General features: G+C 46.1%; 1 protein-coding gene across 1 annotated transcript in view; it reads right to left on the bottom strand.

Moving 5' to 3' along the window:
• LOC138471850 (ER degradation-enhancing alpha-mannosidase-like protein 3) overlaps positions 1–21,971 on the bottom strand; it is a 996,165-nt gene that overhangs the window by 956,727 nt on the left and 17,467 nt on the right. Inside the window, exon 2 of the mRNA XM_069609693.1 lies at positions 7,244–7,289. Coding sequence (XP_069465794.1) covers positions 7,244–7,289 — 46 coding nt within the window. The remainder of the gene's footprint in view (positions 1–7,243; positions 7,290–21,971) is intronic.

Genomic DNA, 21,971 nt, shown 5'->3' with positions numbered 1-21,971 from the left:
CAGCATTGTCTCCTTACGGTGTTGCTCCGGAAGATGATCAAGAATCAGGGCTAGCCTGTGCCACATCTTCCGATCATACCTGGCCATAATTGCCAATGAATTTGCGGCCTTCACAGTAGTAGCCCCCACCGTCAGGACCTTTTTCCCGAATGCGTCCTGTTTCCTGGCCTCATTGTCCGGGGGCGTAACACATTTGTGTTGGTTTCTGGCCTTAAAGCCTATTGCCGCCGACATCAATGACTCGGGCGCGGGCTGCGACATGAGACAATTAGGAGCCTTGAATTTCTTTTCTAGCCGACCCTTGACCGCAGGCTCAGAAAATGGGTGGCGCATCGTGTGCAGGCCCTCCTGCCACACATGGTCGAGAATCGAGAAGACCACCTTCCGTCGCTTTCCCATATGGTCGAAGAGAAAGCAGTCCTTACCTTCCTCCTCAGGCGCCAGCCCAAACTCCTGACACGCCTTCGCCATCATGGCGTGGAATGCCCCATATCATCCGGCAGAGATGGTTGCGCCGGACTACTGGGCTGCTCCACCTCAGGGTCCGTGTCCCAGGTGTCGTCCCTCGTCGGCGACAAAGGCACCATCAACAGGGTGCCACGCGGAGCACCCTTTGGGTCCAAATCAGGTAACTCCCCCATCTCAGGATGACTCCGTGGACGGCTCAACCCCACAGGCAATGGCAATCAGGCCAGAGGCGACTTCCTAGGGGCCTCAGCAAGCAAACCGCCGACCGTCGGACTCGGAGGCGGTGGCAGCCTCGCATCCAGTTGCCCCAACAAAGACTGGCGCGTATTTAATACATGCAAGGACAGCAGGGATTGCTGATTGACCAATGGGTAAAGGGGCGGCCCAGCCCCCACCCCACTCAACATCGACGGTCTCGCACTCTACAGACCCAGAGACGACAGATCAAAAAGCGGCTCTTGTTCCTCCTCTATCCCCGAGGAAACAGAATACGCAGCTGGATCTTGCTGCACAATGTCCACAGGAAGCATGGGCTCAAAGCCGGCAGACTGCCACGGCCCACCCGTCGGCAACAAGCCTTCTGACTCCATCTGCGCCGACGAGCACAGCAGTGGACCACTGTCTGTCAGAGTCAAGGACGGCGTCGATGACACCACCGTCGACGAAGGAACCACAGACTGTACCGCCACCGTCGACGAGGAAATAACAGTCGACGATCTCGTCATCGGAACCACGGCCTCCATAGTCTTAGCCTTCACCGGGAACCCGGACATTTTGGAAAACGAACCGAACAGTGCTTCGAAGACTCCCGGCTGGACGAAGACTTACGATGATCTCTGTACTAGTGCTTCGAGGAAGACTCCTTCGGCCTCGCCTGCCCTTTGTCCGACACCTTTGACTTCTCAGGCCTACCACCAGACCCCTTAGACTTGTCAGGACGATCTGACTTGGAGAGCAAGCAGCCACTCGCCCCCTTTGAATGATGCCACCTGGACGCAGATGACTTGCTATCTCTCCCCACCTCCGACGCAGGCAACTCCGTCTGTTGCTTCATAGCGGGGGGTTTCCGCGTCGCTGCTCGGTGGTGTTCAGAGGCCTTCTCTGCTCTCCCTGAACTGGCTCCCCCGGGCCGAACCCACCTCCAAAGCCGGGTAAGTGCCCTCGTTCAGCCAACACATGAGCCGTTGATGACGGTCTTTCAAAGTCTTCTCCGAAAACCCCTGGCATATCTCGCAGGCATCCGCCGAGTGATGGGGGTAGAGACAGTTTTATGGCCATCCCCTTCGAATACCTTCTTCAGGCCGCAGGTAGCACAAGGCCGAAAGAGAGATTTTTTCTGGCCCACGGATGACATACTGGCCAAATACAAAAAGCATGTGCAAAACACGAAGAAACACGAGGTGATCCCAACAGTTTGAAGACGGTTGAAATCTGAAGGGAAGCCATGGGGGCGGGACTATTTATATCAGACTTCCTATTGGCGTGGCCTAAAGCAACCAAAAAGACATCGATAGGACACAAAAGTGTTGAAGTTTTCCATAGGAAAACGCTAAGTTAAAGTTACCGAGGTTTCCCAGCGTGACAAAGGGAAATATTCACAGCATGTGAATCCATGAAAGATCCAATGCTGGAGAAAGTCTCGTTATTCTCATTCGTCCTCTTCCTCTGCCCATTGTTTGTGTAGAAAGGGAGGATGGGGGAGTTGGGACATCAGAGAGTCTTAAAAAATAGGATGGGTTAGATGTACGAAAAAGGGGAGAATACCGCGTCTCAACATCGGCAGCCCTACCCCACTCCCTGAAGACCCCTCACCCAGGTAATCCTCCCACACTGGTTCACCCCCAGGGTCTGGATCCAAAGGCAATGGCCATACCCTGGCCACCTGAGAGTAGGGAGAGGGAGATCCCTGGGGACTGGTGGGTGAGACTCCCTTTGGTTTCTCACACACCACAGCTGCCTCCGGATTCCCTGGGTATAATATCGATCTCTGCCCAAGTTCCTTGTGTCTCTCCCTTCTGCTGCTGCTTCCTGCCTTTTATGCACCTGCAGTCCTTCAACGGGCTGCAGGTGTGTTCCATCATTTAATGCTGCCTGACTCTGATTGAGTACATACCTGACCTCGATACCTTTCATGCATCTTCTTCGTCCCAGTACCAAAGTTGTGAGAGTGAGTAGTGTTAATTACTCTCAGTTGCTTCTTCCTCGTCTCAGTACTAGAGTGGGGAAGAGTGTAGTAGTGTTCATTACTCTCAGTTGCTTCTTGCTCATCTCAGTACTAGAATGGGGAGAGTGTGTAGTGTTCATTATTCTCAGTTGTTTCTTCCTCGTCAGTTATCCCAAGAGGGGAAATAAGGAGGGGGGTGGGCTGATCTACAGTAACCCATAAAGGTCAGGGAGGGTTAGACTGGTTTTCACTACGATAAAGGGGATATTGTGTCTCGTCCAAAAGGTGCCCCACTCCCAATCCTTCTCTTCTTTCTAGTAAGTCTGGGTTGATAGATCGCCTTTCTTTCTCAGGGACAATGGGATATGTGGAACCATATACCATAAACGCCTCTGGGCTAGGGGTTCCTTCCTGAAAGGAAAATGAGGAATAGGCATCTTAACTAAGGGCATCCCACTTCCAATCCCCAAGAAACCTCCACCCAGGTAATCCTCCCTCGCTTGTCCCCCCAGGGGCAGGATCCAAAAGCGATGGCCTTTGTTAGTGATCTGACCTAACGTCTTAAGTGTGGCGTGTTCTTTTTTTTTAAGCTGTTTCCAAAGCACCATCAACGGCTTTGCCAAAAAGATCACTATCTTCGATGAGCATGTTAATAAGAACGGCTTACGTTTCAGGCTTGAAGCTTGAGTTTCTTAGCCTAGTATGAAGTTTAAGAAGTGTGCCCTCAGCCACTACTCTGCCGGTTGTGTCTGCGGCATAAAGTGCATTTTTAATTATGGCGTTACCAACATTCTTGACGTCATGTAGGGTTTTTAGAATCTGAACGCAGAGGCTCTGGCACTCCGCTAAATTGGTTCCAAAGTGCCTTGTTAAAGCTGGCTAGAAGGGGAGTGTTGTAACTATTCGCATGTGGTATGCAGCAGAAGTTGCCACCTTTTCCCCTAGAGCAAATAAGTCTCTTGCTTTCTTTGTTTGGTGGGGCTTCCAAGGTAGCTAGAGGGGTACCTTCCCTTTTACCCGTTACCACTAAAGAGTCAGGTTTTAAGTGACCACTGATGAAAAGAGGGTCTGTGTGAGGAAGGTCCGAAATGCTTTTCAATATGTGGATTAACAGTTTCTTAAGAGACTGTAATGGGGGGATGTACTGCCTAACCTGCTTTCTTTCGTTTAATATACGGTCTACAAAGTCTGTGTCTTCTTCGAATGCCCGAGTATCAATCTTAAAATGATCAGCAGTTCTTTTTAAGAGATTATAAAGTATTTGGTCATCGATAGGGGAGTTTGCTACAGGCTTGTTTGTAATGTCCGGGGACTGAACAAGGTATTGATCTGGGTCATCGAGGTCTGTGGCAGGCTGGTCTGTTAAAAAGATGTCCTCCTCTTCCTCATCTAAGTCAATCACTGATAGGGTTCAGTTTGTTGAACTCTGGGGATTTTAGCTGGTGGTTCATCCTCACTCTGGGAAATCTGCCTTTGTCTAATGGGTCGTATCTGCAGGAAATCTACAAAGGAAGCCACCTTATCCATGATGGTTTCAAATCTGTCCCTGGTCCAGGGGCCAGTAGATTGTTTTGTCCTGTAAGGCAAAGACTATTTCCCTCTGTTGGGACAAAGTGGCATTTCCTTTTAGTGTTTGAGATAAAAGGGGTGATGGATTTAGTATACCCTGTGGAGTATTAACCGTCAAAATTGTTCAGCGGTTGTTTTGGGAGATGTTTCAGTGTTTGTGCCTGAACAGAGGCAAGAGTTGGGATGTTCGGCGCAGTACCCTCTGTAATCGGCATCCGTTTTGGGACTTGTGCCGAGGGACAATCTTCTGGTGCAGCGGTCTTCTAGGACGCTGACTTGCCTGCTGAAGGGCTAGGTTCTGCTACTGGCATTACACTTTACAGCAGATTTGCCAAAGCGTGACTGGAAGGTGTTCAGTGTTTGGATGTAGGTTTATGTATTTGCGCCTTATGGTGTGGCACCAGTTCCTTGTGTTTGCTATGTGTGCCCTTGTTGCCAGAGAAGCCCTCCATAGCAGAGTGTGACACCTGCCTTTCGGAGCTGGGGACGAGGACCCGGGAGCCTTCAGACTCCCGATTAGCATTTCCGTCGTCACTTATGGCGCTGGGGCTGTCTTGTTCCACCCTGTATTCCACATTGCATCGCATAGGCAGGCTAGTGCAATTCGACTGTCAGCCTTTAAGTGTGTTCGGTCGAAATAGTTTACAGGCTTTCCACCGAGTTTTCTGGTGGTTCCGTGGTAGACAATGGTTACACACACAGTGTGTCCCTCCAGGGTAACTTTCAGTTGGAAGATAGCCACAATTTAAACGGAACAGAGTTTTCTCCATTATATGCAACAGCAAGACAAAAGAGTGAGAGGAAAATGTGAATGGAGGCATTCTCTAAATAAGAATGTAAATGTTATTCCCCCCACTCACCTTACTGTGTAGGCCAAAGCTTGAAGAAGGGCCATCAAACAGGATTGTTGGAGCATGTAAGGCTGCAACATTCGCCGAGCACCGCTGTTCTCGTGGAAGAGATTGTCAAAATCATTTGTTGAGATTTGCAGTAGCGAAGATTGATGGAAGTATACGTAATAATAATAATAATTAAATCTAGTGATCAAAGACCACTCTAGCGAGGAAATCCACAAAATGCAACCAACACTGATGGAGAGGAAAAAAACAATCTGAGGACCTTGATGCGTGAAGGACCATGGGTACAGTACACGTCATACTAGGGATATTATTACAGACATGCCATGTCGACGTCCCTTTTCACTTTCGAAAACAAGTCATGTAATACTCTGCCCCAACCACTAGATGTCGGCCTAAGCAAAGCATGTGACGCTAAGCAGATCCACAAGCCTCAAAAATATATATATATATATATCATAGAGAACATTTACAAACAGCTTATAATAGGTCTGGGAATGCTTAGTTTAGAAACAACTGCCTGGCATTTCTATGAAAAGCTTAGCAAAGTGTACCTAAAACAGCCTAAATGTCAGGTAGCAATCACAATATGCAGAGCATTAAAATGGGGAAACAAATGAAAGGTCATTGAAACAGAAATAACTGTTCTTTTTGGCCAACTTCAATTTAAAATACAATAAGACAAACATTGACATGGCAACCACAAAGGAAAGGAAGCAGATGTGTATCAAGTAACTTAGTCAAGTGGGGCCTCCCTTTGGAACAGCCTTCCGGCCATCCTGAAACTTGAGGAGAACCATCATCCGGTTCCGGAAGCACCTCAAGACCTTCCTCTTCGCTTCCGCCTTTGCCCATCTTCCCCCCTGCTGATCTGTTTTCTCTCTCGGCACCGTGCACCTGGACACCCTCCGTGCTTTGGCCTAGGTACCTGCTCACCCTGCCTACCTCCAGCACAGCCTCAGGGCCACCCCTTGCACTAGGCTTTTTGTATCTGTACCCATACAGTCCCCCACTCTTCTTCTGCACTTATCAGATATACACTATCTGACTAATCTTGCACTTGCCACTTGCTGGCTGCACTACCACTTTTCACTGCCTTTATTTATTTACTGCACTTATCATTTATTCGGTTCTTTCCTCTGTTCCGGTTCTCCCCCTTCCACGCACTTTACCCCTTTTCTCTTATTCCATGCACTTGCACGTTCTTAACTGGATCTAGTAAGATTGTTGTTTATTTTGTTCTTGGTGTTCCGCTCCCTTTGCTTGGTCACGCTCTGAATCGCTTGTGTATGAGTGCGATATAAATAAAATATCATATCAAGTGTTTTTGCTAAAGAGTTACAACTTCTATTATTGTGTTTTGTTTTGCAAATATAAAATTGTACTGTCTTGCGACAATCCGGCTTTTAACTATATAGAGCAGCAGAAGCCAGTCTACACAGCATGCTAAATACAATACTTTCCACATAACTTTTACTTAACTTAGCTTTATACATTTGTAAGCAATACAAAGTTTCCCCAAGCGTTTCCATTATGGGGATTAGATAAACAAGGTGGACCACAGAGTACAATGTGCAATCTTATGACAGCTTCAGGCGCAACACCCGCATCTGGCTACGCCAAAATGATCACTAGACCTATAGCCACAAATGCTCGCTCTAACTTCTTTCCTCTCAGTCATTAACTATGTAACTGTAAATTATCCATGCACCTGTATATACCTGTATCTATGCAAACTGTAACTACCTATGCACCTGTATATACCTTTATCTAAGCAAAATGTAACTAAGCTATAAGTATGCTTGTCATGATGTGCGCCCAGCTACCTAAGGGTTTAGGGCACCCTACAAATAAACAAACATACAATAGACCATAAGAAACCATGCAGAGGTGGCAGTTTGCTAAACCAAGTTAGGCGAGTAATCCAGCCAGTGTGGGTCATCATCGCAGTGTTTGTTGGATCAATGGAGTAGACAGGAAGCTGTGGGTGTGAAGAAATCATGAAGCTCCACGTTTGCCAATTGAGGGAGTGGTGGACAGGTCTTGGCTGTCTAACTGGTAGGGACCATGAAGATCCCTCCAATAAGCTCAGAGAAAAGGGTGCTAAAATCTTGATTCATACATTCACTCCACTTTGTATACACAACCCTTGGTCATGCAATTACCAGTGTGAAGAAAAACTCACCATGTAGCTGCCATAGGCATGGTCAAACATTTCTAAGACCTGGTTCCTGTAAATAAAACAAAATGAAAATACAAATGTCACATTTATGCACAAGATGCACAGAAAAAAAACTACGCATTTTTCCTCACCCCTTGACAAGATTGCCTGTGGTCCAGGCATGACCACAAGCCCCTTATGTCCACCTCTTGCATGGCTGGGAAAATGGACACTTGGTCATCAGTCATTCATGTTTAAAACACCCTATACTGTGTGCCTAGCACTTAAGGACATGCTGGCCTAGTCTCTGGTGTTATGAACATAAATAACATACACTCTCAGGCAAAGGAAGGTTCTTGACTCACTTAGAGGTAACAGTCAGACTAGTAATTAAACATACACTTAAAATAGTTTAATATGATCCTCTTTTGTATTAAGGTTCTCAACCTCATTAAACAAGCTAAAGCGAAAGCAGATATAACATGACATATCAAACCTATGTACACGATTATTATGTAAGCAAAAAGCATGGTTAATATTCAAATGATGAAAAAATTGAGGTTTAGCTTAAAAACAAGGGAAACGCATATCTGCTTCTAAGCTATTCCGAGCTACTAATCGCCTTCTCGTTATGCTTTATGGCAGTGGGATAATCCACTTAGTACTCACTTTTTGGAATGGAACTATAATCAATAGGCCTCTGCTGCGCTGGACCTGGCGGTGTGTGTCTCGTCTCTCCTCTCCTCTCCTCCCTTCCCCAGCCCCTCTGGCTTCAATCCAAGGCAAGTCTGCTGGTCTCTCATCTCCCCCTCTGTCGTGCTAGGCATATATTTACTAACAGCAAAATGTCTGCCCTACACATGTAGATTAATAATATCTGCTTTTTTCGGCAGTTGTATAATTTTTTCATCTGAGATGGAGTTCCGTAACCTTGCAGGATTACATTTCTCTCTGCAAGCTATGATAGAAGGCTTTCTGTCATCTACAGTGACATCTTCTCAGATATTAACAAGCGCTCGTCATTTTAACCTATGGGACCCGATTCTGTAAATGTGAACAATGCTCACTTTCTATGTCAACTAGCAACTTCCTGTTCTTGAGCCTCATCAGACCGCAACTAAGCGGGAAATGCTAAAAGCTGCCAACTGCCCTTGTTTGGTTAGCCAGCAGGAAACTTACCATTTCCTTGTTCTTAGCTAAGTTAGAGAATTTACAAACGCTGTGCAGGTTTTGAGGCCCCGTCTCCACGTTTCTCAGCATAGCGCTGAGAATAGATAGCACACACTGTACGCGCTTTAAAAAGGTTGTATGCCGTACACATTGTATGTGTTTTAAAGGGTTGTGTGGACTATGAAGGCTGTCTTAAATTCTTAGGAGTTCCTGATGCATGTCAATCTAAATGTTTACAAACCTCCATCCTGTCAAAGACACCCTACCATCCACTCCTTTAATCTGCCCTGAAACTGAACCTACTGAGTCCAGAAGGTGCACTCCCAAATTCCCACCACAACTCCGCTCTCGGACAACCCAGTTAATGGCAATGATGTGCATAGTACCATGCTGTACATATCCAGTCTCTCATTGGGAGTACTGCCTAGGCTCTGTCCTGTACCATACCAGGTTTATGTACCATATATAATACACCATTATCTTTTCAGATGTCTATTAAGTTTCCCCTCTTTTTTAAGGCAGGTGCTTCAGGATTTTGCAGAGGAGTGATTAGTACTGTTGTCAGCTTATCCTTTTCTCAAACTCACATTATCCAAGTACCAATATAACAGGGCTAAACATTTCACGTTGCAAGCTTCTATCCAGGCATAAAATGTCACTTGCCTGCTCAGTTCTCAGCCTGGAAGCCCAACTTGTGGGCCAGGGTGAACAAGGAGGGCCAAAGGATCCTAAACCTCCAATGTTTCCCTGGAACTCTGAGCAACAATCAATTAGCACCAGACTGACAGTGTTGGTGCTCACGACAGGTCCAAATTTGAGGTTAAAAAAATAAACAAATAAAAAATTAAGAAATTCAGTGACAGTCACTGTGTATTGCAGAACTGTGTTTTACTGGTGCAGTTCTGCTTGGAACATTTTTGCAGCAGGTGAACGGCAATCATCTAATTAAGCCTGGGAGCTTGGTCTTCGCCTTTAACACTGCGTGACCCGTCCCCTTTAAAATTCCTTCCCAGCACGCAGCGTTCACGCGAAATGTGTGGCAAGTGTCAGCGCAAATGTTGGCGTGATCTGGCAATCCACAAAGCAATGCAGAGGCAAGGGTCTTGTCAGATTCTGCAAAAAAAAGCATGTGCACATTGAAAATGTTCCATACCCCATTTTACAACCTAAACAGAAAATAGTGAGCATTAGGTCTTTGTACCTGCTTATGGTGTAGAAACGGTGCCTAGAATTGGCCAGGAGCCTTTGCTACTTGTAAAATGGAAAAGGCATCTATAGCAGGGTTCGAAATGGACGGGAGCTGGGAGCTATTTAGCTCCTGCTTGGAGCCTAGAAGAGCCTGGTTAGCTTGACAGCAATAGCTACCAGGAGCTACCTTTGGCTCCCCAGGCCAACAGATGCCAATCAAACATGCCTATGTGAATTTAACAGTGTGCATTTGGGACAATCTAAAAAAGAACATTAGGACACATCTTTTAAAACATAATGGGTCATAAATAATTGTCAAATGATATGTTCGCATCTTATGTGAAGGTTGCATTTACGGAACGCTATGCACTAGCCCCTGGTTCCTCAGTGTTAGTGGTCTCTGGATAATGCTGGATACCAGGAGCTGCTTTTAGCTCCTGCTTATCCAATTTCAATTTCGAGCTCTGCCCTAGTCTCCTCCAACCAGATAAGTGTTCTTGTGAAGGACTGTACTATACGACCATCGGTAAGTGTTCAAATAGAGATTCCTTGTTTTGAGTCCATTAAAACCCCAGGGGCGTGCATAATGCAGGGGAAATTTGTAAGTAACCTAGATACCAATTTGAAGATACCAAGTGTTCACAATGGCTAGAGCTCAAGTGTTAGGGCAACATTACAAGTATGGCGGTAAGTGTTACATTTGGCAGTAATACCATTAACGTCCAAATTTACTACTACACCAAATCGCGACCTACTGAAATGTTGGCGGAAATCCCCCCGGCAGAAATACCACCGGCAGCAATTTCTCCAAGAATTGGTGGAATTACCTCAAACACAATTTCCGCCACATTACAAGTCCAAAATAAGCGGAATAAAAAAAAATGACTGCAATACCGCCCAAAACACTTCACAGTTTCCTCCACCAAAAAGGTGGGGGTAAATGCATACAGGTGCCAGAAATCAAGGCACAGGTGCACCAGAATCACTCAGGACGCACATAAAAGGGCCAAACCTTCCCCAAGCACACATCCAAGCAACATGCAGCCACAATCGGACGTCGATTAGTGATCCACAACCTCCTACTATACATCCAGATACAGCAGCACGCAAGACCACAGCAGAGAAGGAGACCGGCATCACAAAGGCGCAAAAGACATTTGCTGCAGAGGGCACGCATACCATGTGCCCGCCCATTCCCATTGACTCTGACGGACAACCAATTAGTGACCCTATATCAATTGGACAGTCCCACCATCACTGAACTGGTCACCCTGATCTAGGCTTAAGTCCAGAGTGTCATTGCAATGAGACCTGCCACCCCTTTACGCCCTGCTGAAGCTTATGTCAGTCTTACACTTCTGTGGTACGAGTGGATTGCAGCACACAGTTGGGACAATGCATGTGATGTCACAGCCCACTTTCTCCAAGGTACTGGGCCAGGTTCTGGATGCGCTCACGAGGCATGCCCATCAGCACATCTCCATGCCCATCACCCAAGCACAGGTGCATGCAGCAAAGGCACGTTTCTACACCATTGCCCATTTTCCTAATTTGGGGTAGGCATGGTATCACAAGCAGAGACTGACACAATGGGTACAGTTTGTAAAACATTTATATTAAATGGTTGGGATTGGAGAAAGTCCTATTCTGCCCTATAACTAAGATGGGAGTAGTCTTGACCATAAAATAATAAAATAACGCAGTCTTGTACAAAAAGCGTGAAAAGGAAAAAAGGTCTACAAAAGGAAAACTCTGTTCAAATGATAATGTGGTTGAACCAGCGTTCCTCCCCACGTTAGGCCTCCCTGAGTAAGGTGATCCTTATAGGCAGGATGACATACTCTGGCTCGGTTAACATATATAGTTGAAAAAAACATGAATCGAGGCCTGACTGGCCCGACTGGCCTTCCACACTCGAGATTCTTTCTCTTTCTTCCAGAATAATGTCTCATTCAAAACATTTCCAAAAGATCCCCATCTGCCGGGCTCAGATCTTCTACGCTAAAGTTCAATGCAAGTTACAAGGGGGCTCCCTTCCCCAAGCTTATTTCACTTTGGGTCTCCCTCGGTCGGGCTCTGACCCCTTTCAGATGTTGAAGACTTTCGAATTTACGTGGCTTATTTGTCAGACCACTGCAAGACCACTTTGACTCAAAGTTTGCTGTGTTACTTTCACTGTTCCCTTCTCTAGGAAATTTTATTTGCTTTCTTGCTTTAAACAAAATACCTTTCACTGAGGCCTTCGAGTGGGTTACTTCCTTTCACCGGACCACTCTGTTACTATCGCTGATTTCTCAGCTGTTCGTTACATCAAAGTTCATTCACAGGTCTGCCTTTCTTTGCGTCTCATCCACACACGTGCAGCTTACACTTGTCATATGATGTTGCTACTTCATTCATTTTAACACACACCCGTCGCTCAGGTCGCTTGCCAACTCACCGGCTGTGTGCGCTTCATTCTTGTTTGGCGTTTTCCAATTTTCGTGTCAAGGTTAGTACCACAGGATTGACCTTGCCTCCTCAACGCTGCGGTTCACCCGCGAGGGTCTTGGCGTCCTTGAAACACAATGCAATCTTCACTTGTGGGATCTAGCCTTCTCCATGCATCTTTCGCCGCCTGTCAGAGGCAACAGCCTCCAATAGGAAAGCTTTGGGGTTTTCGGCCCACTGCTCTCGTTCCTTGGTCTTTTGCTCTGCTTCATTAGGTGTGCCTTTGCCCCTGAAGTTCTGCTCTTTCTCCTGTTCCGCCTTGCTCAGAGTGTGTGGTTGGTTTCTGCTTTTTATTCATGTGAGGAGAGCCAATTGGTATCAGGTGTATGCACTTAGGATTAAGTGGCTGTTTGCCTGACCCAATTAGCGGGACATGGCCAGTACAATGTATGCAAGTCAGTGTTGTTATTCTCAGTCATCCTCTTCCTCGGCCCAGTGTTTGTGTAAAAATGGGGGCGGGGTTGGGATCTTGGAGCATCCTAAAACATAGGATGGGTTTGATAAACAAACAAGGGTGAATATCGCGTCTCGACATTGGCTATCCCATCCTCACTCACTGAAGACCCCTCACCCAGGGTGATCCTCCCACACTGATCCACCCCCAGGAAGTGGATACAAAAGCGATGGCCATGTCCTGGCCACCTGGATGACAAGTCCCCGAGGACTAGCAGGTGAGATACCCTTTGGTATCTCCCACCCAATACCATAGCGCCATTGGATTGTACATGTGGCATTGGTTCCCCCAGGTAACAGAACAGGCATACAGGAACAGGAAACCGTGCCATTCCATGAATGTGCAAATGACATGTGACGCAGACCTCAGAATCAGCCACTGCTGTGCCCAATATCCTGGTGCCACACATGATGCCATGATACTGAGGAACAGCACCCTACCGGCATACATGGAGAGACACAGAGGACAGCTCACCTAGCTTGTGGGGAAGTAGTTGGCAGAGTTGATTACCCAAAAAACTGTCACACACCTGGGGTACGTAATGAGTAGCAATGTGAAACGACTACAAGTCCCATGAAGCAACAACAGAAATGCACAGAGCAGGCCTAGAAGCCCGACTGACCCACCCCAGTACACAGACTGTGACGACACAGGGCATTCCGCTATGCAAGGGAGCACAACGCAATCAGGGCATCCGTCAAACCCATGAAACCATTGTCATGGTCCGTACATGGCGTACTGCCACAGCATAAGTGGCAAGTCCATTGCTGATGACATTGCATTGACAAATACTCCATGACAGCCGACTCCCACAATGTGAATGACTGCAAGTATACCATGTAGGCCAAGTCCCATCAACTTGAATGCCCACAAGGTCACCATACACATGCACTGAGTTTTGCACATGGGGGTAAACACACCAAGACCATATACATGTACTCAAACCCACACACCGCCATGTCTTACACAGTCCATTCATATCCTGCAGGCGACACTGGCTATCTGCAGTTATCATAGCTGATGTCACCTGTGAGGAACCCTGGTACACCACAGGAGATAGCCTACAATGAGGCGCAGAGGACGACCAGGTCATGCATTGAGCACACATTTGGATTGCTGAAAGCCATATTGCAGAGCCCTCACCACACAGGATGTGCCCTCATGTACAGCCTAGAGAAAGTAGGCAAAATCATAAGTCATATGGGCAATGATGCACAACTTGGCACACAAAGGCAGATAGAAATACCTCCAGATGAGGCCCATTCCCCCGCCCAATCTCAGATGAGGAAGACATTGAAGGTCTAAGGGCACCACAGGACATACGTAGGGATGTGAGGGAAGGACGAATGGTCCGCCAGGACCTCATGGACAATTTCTTCTGAATTGGGACACATGCAGCCCATGCGTACACTGAATGCACGTCTCAACACCATTGAATAAATACTGTTCAAATGATCATGATTCAACTGCATTTATTCATGAAAACAAGGAACCCCCAGCCCAACTCCATCACCCACCCCCTAGCCCCAACACCGTCACCTACCCCACCACACCAGCCCGCAACACCATCACCCACCCCACACCCTAGACCCAGAACCAACTCCCACTAGCGCTTCCTCTTTTCCTCTTTATCCGTAGGCTTTGCAGCATGTGATGCATGGTGCTGTGTGCGTCTAGGTGGGGTGCTCCTGAATGACCCCTCAGTAGGAGTAGCAGACTGCAAACTCCCCTGCACGCTTCCCACAGAGATGGTCCATGGTGAGCTGAATGGCTCTGGTCATGGCCTCATGGGAGGTTGACAACTATTCTGCTAGCTCCCGCACCCTCTGGCTCGTGAGACACTAGCTGGCATTGCTGCGCACCATGCTCCTGCACAGACGGTCTATGGACCTGGAAAACCATCTAGATGCCCCGTGAATGCACACCTGCATAGCATGCGAATGCTCCAATTGTTCTTGGGCTATGGCGCACATCTCTGCCTGCCTCTGCGCCATCCTGTCTAGACGATCCCAAATGGCCTGCATTGTGTGCCCCGGCACTGACTGTGGTTTATTTCCAATGACATCGACATCATGATGCGCTGAATGGTGAGCCTGCTCATCGGAGGACGACTCCTGTTCATAATGTAGAGCACAGCAGAATGACCAATGGGAAGGTTGTGTGTGCAGCGGCGAGTTGCTGCGCAATGTGTGGTGGGGAGATTCGGGGGGGAAATGGTGGACGGAGGAATTCGGCTGGCTCGATGAGGTGGGATGCAGATTCAGCACATCTGCAGTGGCCTGCTGGGATTGCAGGCTGTCGTCCCCACTATGGCTCACATGCAAGTTCACAATTGCCCCAGCTGTGGTGGTGTTTGGTCCTTTTGCTGGTGACGTTGCTTCCCTGATTGGGTCCTGTGGAGGCTGCATGGCTGTGTCCTTCTCAACGGTCAGTGTGCCCGTAGATGGCACGCTTACATGGTGACTTTTCTTCGGTGGCACACTCCCACTCCCCGAACTGCCTTGGCCTGGCTTTTTGCTGATATTGGTTTGTCCAGGTGTCGTGAGGGTCCAGCCACCTCAGTTTCCTGGGTGTCTTGAGTGCCTGTTCGGGAAAATTGAAATGTGCGTTAGCACTAGGTGCAGAGGTGCATGGAGATTCAATATTCACTGTCATTTGTACTATGTCATCATTGTGTGTAGGGCTTCATGTGGAGGCATGCATCATTTGTCAGCCACTGTGTTTGTAGCATCCATTGCATCTGGGAGACCAGAGGCCAGGGGTGGGGTGCCCTGCTTGCTTCGGACTTGCAACCCTGTGATGGGTTGACCTACAGGGTGTCCTGTCCAAATGTGCGTCAGGACTGTTGATGCTTGGTTTCTGGTAGTGCAGTAAGGTGACTGCAGTGTATTTAGTTGTGTGCGAGTCAGGTGAACGCAATGTCGGGCATTGATTTGTCAATGTGTGTCTGGAGCGTTGCAGTTGATTAGCTTGTGGGTCTGACAAAGACATCCACTGATGTGCATTCATGGATATGGGCTTGTCAAATGGTTAAATGATGGCTGTGCTGCCTATGCATGGGTTACCACTGTGCGGGCAAGGTTGATTGTGATGTGCAAAATGGATGTGCATTGTACCTTCTAACTTGCGTTGCAATGGTGATACTTGGCTATGTCATCCCCTCCACTTCCTGCCTGGGCGTCATGTAAGGGGGCCATTGCTTAACTGACTCATGTCTTTATGGCCGGATGCAACACATGGATTGTGTATGCTTTCTGGGGTTCAGGTCGCTTGCATGTATGGCAGTCTCCGTTTCTGAATGATGCAAGGTTGGCCATGTAAGGCACTAGATTTCACTCAGGTACTCAGCAGATTCCCCATTGCTACTGGCTCCAAACTCGGCCGTGCCCACGCCCTTGATCCCGACCATGTGCAGGATGCCACAGACCATTTCCTCCCAGAGTATGAGTTGCAGTGGTCCTACTGTGCCACCTCCAGTGGCAGCTGTCTACCGGCAGTGGAGGGATATTAAGCTCCGACCCTGGCCTTAAGGTCATTCCATTGCTTCTTCATGTCATGGACCTCGTGTTGGAAGTGGCCTAAGGTCACCACCTTGTCTCTGATCTCAGACCATGAGGTGTTTTTCCGCTGTTGGCTGGTCTTGCGGTTTTGTGCCCCATATAGCTCCTCGGAGTGGGCCACCACCTGCTCTGCTAGTACAGTCAGCTCCTGCTCTGAGAATTTTGGCTTACACAGCCTCATATCAGCCACCCTGCCTTTGCTCTTTCCTCATGACATTTTTGGAATTGTCTGGGTGTTTGGCTTGCACTCCTCTGTCCAGATATTTGACGGATTGCGATGTCCAAAATGGCTGACGCTGTGGTACCTTTTATCGCGATGACGAATTTTCGCCAGCGATAATTCCGCTGACCGGCATGGTGGGAACGGAAATTCTGCTGATTTTTGGAAGGCCCTTGGTGTTCAGAGATTCTGTGTCCTGAACCCATTAAATCCCTCAGCGTCTTTTCAATGCAGGGTAAACCCGTTAGCTCCATAGACACCTATTTGACTGTGCCATGTGGCCCTCCCTGTACGGGTTTGAGTAGCATTAAGCAACTTGTGGGGTGGATATACTTTTTTTTTTTTAAGGGGCTACTGGTAGTTCACCGGGACCAAGGACATCGGTTTGCATTCAGCGTTAGAGTATGTTGGGAAACCAGATCATTTTGAATTAGCAGTCTTTGCGTCCTAAAGAGTGGTTGTCGGATGGTGTTATAGAAGGGGAAAGAAAAGATAGAAGTATTCCATTTGAAAAAGTGGTTAGAAACTAGGAGGGACATTTTAGCTCCATGCAATTGAATAGGTACTCTAAGCTGTGCAGACCATATTATGGAAAAGAGGTGGAGGCACAGGAGAATGATTTTCACATATGGTCGGAGGCGGATTCCCAGAGTAAAAACAGATTACTCTGGGGCGAGGGGAGTGCCCTGCCAGTGAGGAGTATCTTGAAGGGAGCCGGCATCATCGACTACGATACATCTGGAACCCACAGAACCAGTCAGTTAAATTCAAAGCCCTGAGAGGAGCTGTCAAACAAGTCATCCATTAATACAATCTTATTACCGAGCTTATATACAGAGGACACTGTGTTATGCTTGAACTGGTTTAATGTCCTTGCAAACTTTGTAGAAGTCCCAAACTTGCGCTCCCACAACAGAAAAGATATTTTTAGATAGTATATAGACTCTGTACCAACATATACAGTCATTCTGCATATGGATTCTAATAAAGTATATGACCGAATAATGAAGGAAACACCATTCACGTGCCATCTTGGGTTTGAAATTTCAGAGATCAGGTCATCTACAACGACAAGCCCTTCATTGTGTAAAGATCCTCGGTAGGTTGGTGTGTCAGTTAATAGAAATGGCCAGGGATTGAGGTAGGTTAGACTTTTAGGAAAATACTGTGTCTGACAGACGTTACAAATATTGGCCATGGTTAGCGTCACAGATTGTGACCTATGGATTAGTACACAGGTGTAATTACGAACACAGTATATAATATTAACTTGACTATTGTGTGCATAGATATTGTGTTCACCACACACACTTTGCTCTTAAAAATGTACAACCAAGTGTCTGTAGAATTCCTATTTTTGCAAATGGTTGCACTTCACCAGTTAATGAACAGGAATGTGTGCCAAATCTATTTGTTTGTAAATAATTGACAATTTAATTGTTTATTTTAAATTGTTTTGGATACATAATAAAATTGTTTTTATATTTTGGGATGGATTATTAGGCCACCTTGAATAGCGAAACCTGGCATGACCATCTCTCTATCTCTATGTGTTAATATTGAATCCTCCCCCGGAAATAGATAGAAAGGGCACTTTAGGATTAGCTTAATCAGTGCAAACCGGGATTCCTCTAAAATAACTAATAGCGTCAGCACTATCCAGAGCAAACAGTGTGGAAACGAAAAATCCCCAGATCAATCTTTAGCCCTCCCAAACCAACAATGATTTTGATTTGGATCTCGAGGGACCACGTCCACAGGCTAAACAACAACAAAGTGAAGGAAATTATTTTAATACACAAGATAATTATGCTTCAGGAAACACGGCTTAAAGTAGTCTCTACAGTGGATGGGTATGAAGTCTATGGTCAGGGGGGGCTTTTTGGTGCTAGAGGGCGCCCATCTGGAAGGCTATTGATGTCTATTTATTCAGGCCAGGATATTGAATCCAGAGTTCTGCATAATTTCCCTTTTGGAGTTTTGGTGGTAGAAGCCGAATTAGACAAGGCCTCTGCTTTTTCATGGGTCTTACTAGTCAATATTTATCGGCACAGTGGGGTTGGCAGTATTGACTTATCCAACTATATTTAGACTGAAAAAATGACCATGATAACGGAGTGGTATAACTCTTTATGCATGGTGCATGAAGACAGGGAATGCTTTGAATATAGTCCACCCCACACCCTGTTGGAAGGATTTGTCTATAAAAGTGAAGAATGATTGGAAATGATCAGCCTGTCTAAAAGCCTTGGGTCTGTATGTATTTAATTGTAATATAAAAAGGGAACTGCCCTAGCCTGCCCCCCTGTTATAGAGGTGGGAGTAAGTCCACCTTGGTGCGTTTTCTGACCATAGGTTATTTGAAAGAGGTTTATCTTTTACTATTCAGCGCAATGGGTGGAGTGACCATTGTATGCTGCAGGTGGCATTAGTTTTAGAAATTGGAAAAGACATTAAAAGGTGCTCCGCTGGGTCTTCACGTTAACCACGGTCTGAACCGCCTCAAATGGAATTTGACAACTATTAGCAGGTTTAACTTGCGAATGCAGGATATTCTAAAATGTCCCACTTTAGAGTGGAATTTGAGGACATTCACTTTGGAAAACTATGAGTGCTTCTTGAAGAACGTTATTAATAGTATCTATGTAGATAACAATATGGGCACATTTAATATTATGAGAGATTCCTTTCATAAACATTTGTACAATCAGAGAGGTGAGAGAAAAGAAGGGAAAAAAGCGAATCATTTTATAAAGAAATATGTGGTTGACGGGTGGAGAGGGAGGTTTTAATTAAAAGAGTGAAACCGTTTTATAAGAATTTTATAATACAATGAAGAGGAAAGATTTTACAAAATGACGCTGAGTTAATGCTAAATGTTTTAAAGAATAAGAACGTGTCAAGATTCTGGGAAATTGTCAATTCACAAGATGCATGGCACGGACAGAGGCAGCGGGGTAGCCCATTTTAGGGAATTATATATAAAGATCATACATCCACTACATTTTTGGGGTGTATAAACAAATCTTCCTCAAAAGTGGGAATTAGCTCTTGATCACAATTTATTGGTGAAAATGGTATGTAATAGTATTAATTCCCAGGCGGCAGGACACAACCAAGTATTGTTATTATTATGGTATTTATTGAGCGCAAAACTAGCTTTGACAAGCAACTAAGCGCTTTACAGTGGAATACACCAATAAAGATACATAACAGAGCGCTTTTCAGTGGTAACAACAGAACCGATATACAGCGGGGGCTACGATACAGAGGGGGCAGAGGACGGGTACAACTGTACCGGGTAGCGGGGAGGGGACGGGCAGGCGGCATCTAGCGAGTTAGGTGGCACATCAGCGACGTGATGGCCTAGGTGTTGTGCAGGAAAGACTCCTTGAAGAGGTGGAGGTCTCGAGTTCTTTTCTGAATTATAGGAGCAAAGGGGCGAGTCTGATGTGGATGGGGAGGAGGCTCCATAGCCTTGGGGCGTAGGCAGAGAAGGCTTATTTTCTTGTCCTTTCCTTTTTGCAGCAGCCAATTTCAAGTCTGCACATGTCCTGGCTTATGGTGGTGCTCTATCTGCTGGAGATGCACTGTTTCTCTTCGAGGTAGCTCAGTGACTTAAGAGTGACTGCCATATATTTGTTGCAGCAAGACTTGAAGGCGATTTATGCGTGCAGTGGGAGCCAGTGAAGGTCGATGAGGGCTGGGGTTATGTGGTCATATCTGCGCAGACCCTTGATTAGGCGTGCAGCCACGGGCAGGACACTTCACAGGGGTACAAGAGAGGATGACGCGAGGCTTTCGAGGAGGGTATTACCCCCATTCAGGTGGGATAGGACCAGTGCTTGAACGGTGGATCTAAAGCTGTCCAGAGGGAGAAGGGCTTGACTTTTCACAGGAGGGAGAGCTGATACCAAGCTGTCTGAGTTTTTTACCTATGTGTGTCTTGAAGGAGAGGTGTTTGTCGATGTGGAACCCGAGGGACTTGGTTACATACAGGTAATGGGGAGTGTCCTATATATAACAGTGGAGTAGGACAAGTATATAAACAATAAAACAGTGGTTCCACCGTAATAAAGGGCAAGTCCTGAAAAATCTCAAAAATAATAACTTTTAGTATTTCAGTGTTATGGTTAATTCACTGAAGTTTTGATGTGTGCCAAATCAAGATTCTAGAAGCCTGCAAGAAAGTATATTTGGATTTATTCAATAGGTTACAAAAGGAGAGAAACATATCAACAATATGTGTGTTACAAAAGAGAAAAACATATCAGAAGTATGCGTATAGATTGATACTCATAACACAAAAGGGAAAATATATTATTACATAATTCAACCAAATCAATAGTGTCAAAAGATGAATGAAGTTAAGAACAGAAGAAAGTGTAAAGAACATTTATGTTAAAGATAAAAGAGGGAATTGTGAGAAAAAGAGTATAGGAACAGGAAAGAGTATATTCTTTCTCAACTTGTAATTTTTAATTAATTGTCCTTCTTCACTCTTTATTCATAATTCTCTTGGCAGGTCTGCCTACGTGCAGGTGTCCAATTGGGCATCCACCACACATTTCGGCAACAGTGCCTCCTGCCAGGCAATGTTTTCAAAGAGTGCCTTCCGCAGGGCAAGTCTTCCCTATGGGGAAGCAGACACAAAAAAATAAAAAAATAAAAATTATTGATTTCTTGTGGCTTGCTGAGTTAGTTTGGCTGAAGACATCTGAACTTTAATTTTGTTGCTTATTTGACTGCTTAATTGCTCAGTCCCTAAAATGCAGCTTACCCAGTTAATGGGACACGGTCTAAAGGGAACTAGCCAAATAGGACCCCGGAGGAACCAACACTGCAACTCAGGCAGGTGAACTGCTAACAACCCACAGGTGGAAGCTCTGTGTCGATGCCTTGGGTTCAGATGCAGTGAGTTTAAATTGTTCAGGAAAATGGACACAGTTCAATCCTGCAATTTAAACAAAAATGATATATGCGATGTTAAATGAAAAGCTCACCAGGTGGGTTCCTGCATGGTGTTATAGTAGAGTAACAACAGCTAAAAACTTCAATATCCACAAACATAAGTATTGTTTGTATAGTATTGTGTGAAAGGAAATGGCATTACTCGCCAAATGGTGGATTTCTAACTGAATGGAAAAGAAAAGAGCGAGAAAGTCGGCATACCTGTGAATTATAAGGTTTGCCGGTCGCCATGAAGCTCAGTCAAATGTTGCTTCCAAAAAATGGGAGGAAAGCGAGACATCTTGCCGTAAATAAATTAAATTCTGCCTCGGACTGTTCAGCGTTAAACTGTGAAAAAAGCACAGGAAATAAAATGTTGACTCCGCAACGTAGCATTGTTTAAATTATATTAAGGTTAAAAAGAGAGAAGTTCGAGCGGCAAATGTTTAAACTCGGTACCTGTTTCTCCGCAGCGTTCGTGTGTGTCCTCGCTCCTCGGTAGCCAGGTGTGTACTGGCCCACAGCTTGACCGTAAAAGGCGACAACCTGATTGGTTAGAAGATTCGAGCCCCAGGCTGCGTGTATGCTCATCAGTTTCCGTGAGGCGCTAGTGATTGGTTGATGAGAAGCGAGCCTACCTCGCAAAATTGGAAGTAAAACATTGCTCGTGAGTTGTGGGGAAGGCACATATTCGCTGTTTGTTTTTAGCTACGTGAGAAC

This window comes from Ambystoma mexicanum, chromosome 8 (assembly GCF_040938575.1).
Source record: "Ambystoma mexicanum isolate Mex_15411 chromosome 8, UKY_AmexF1_1, whole genome shotgun sequence".
Classification (NCBI taxonomy): Eukaryota; Metazoa; Chordata; class Amphibia; order Caudata; family Ambystomatidae; genus Ambystoma; species Ambystoma mexicanum.
The sequence above is the reverse complement of the archived record's forward strand: the minus strand, read 5'-3'. Positions and strand labels throughout refer to the sequence as shown.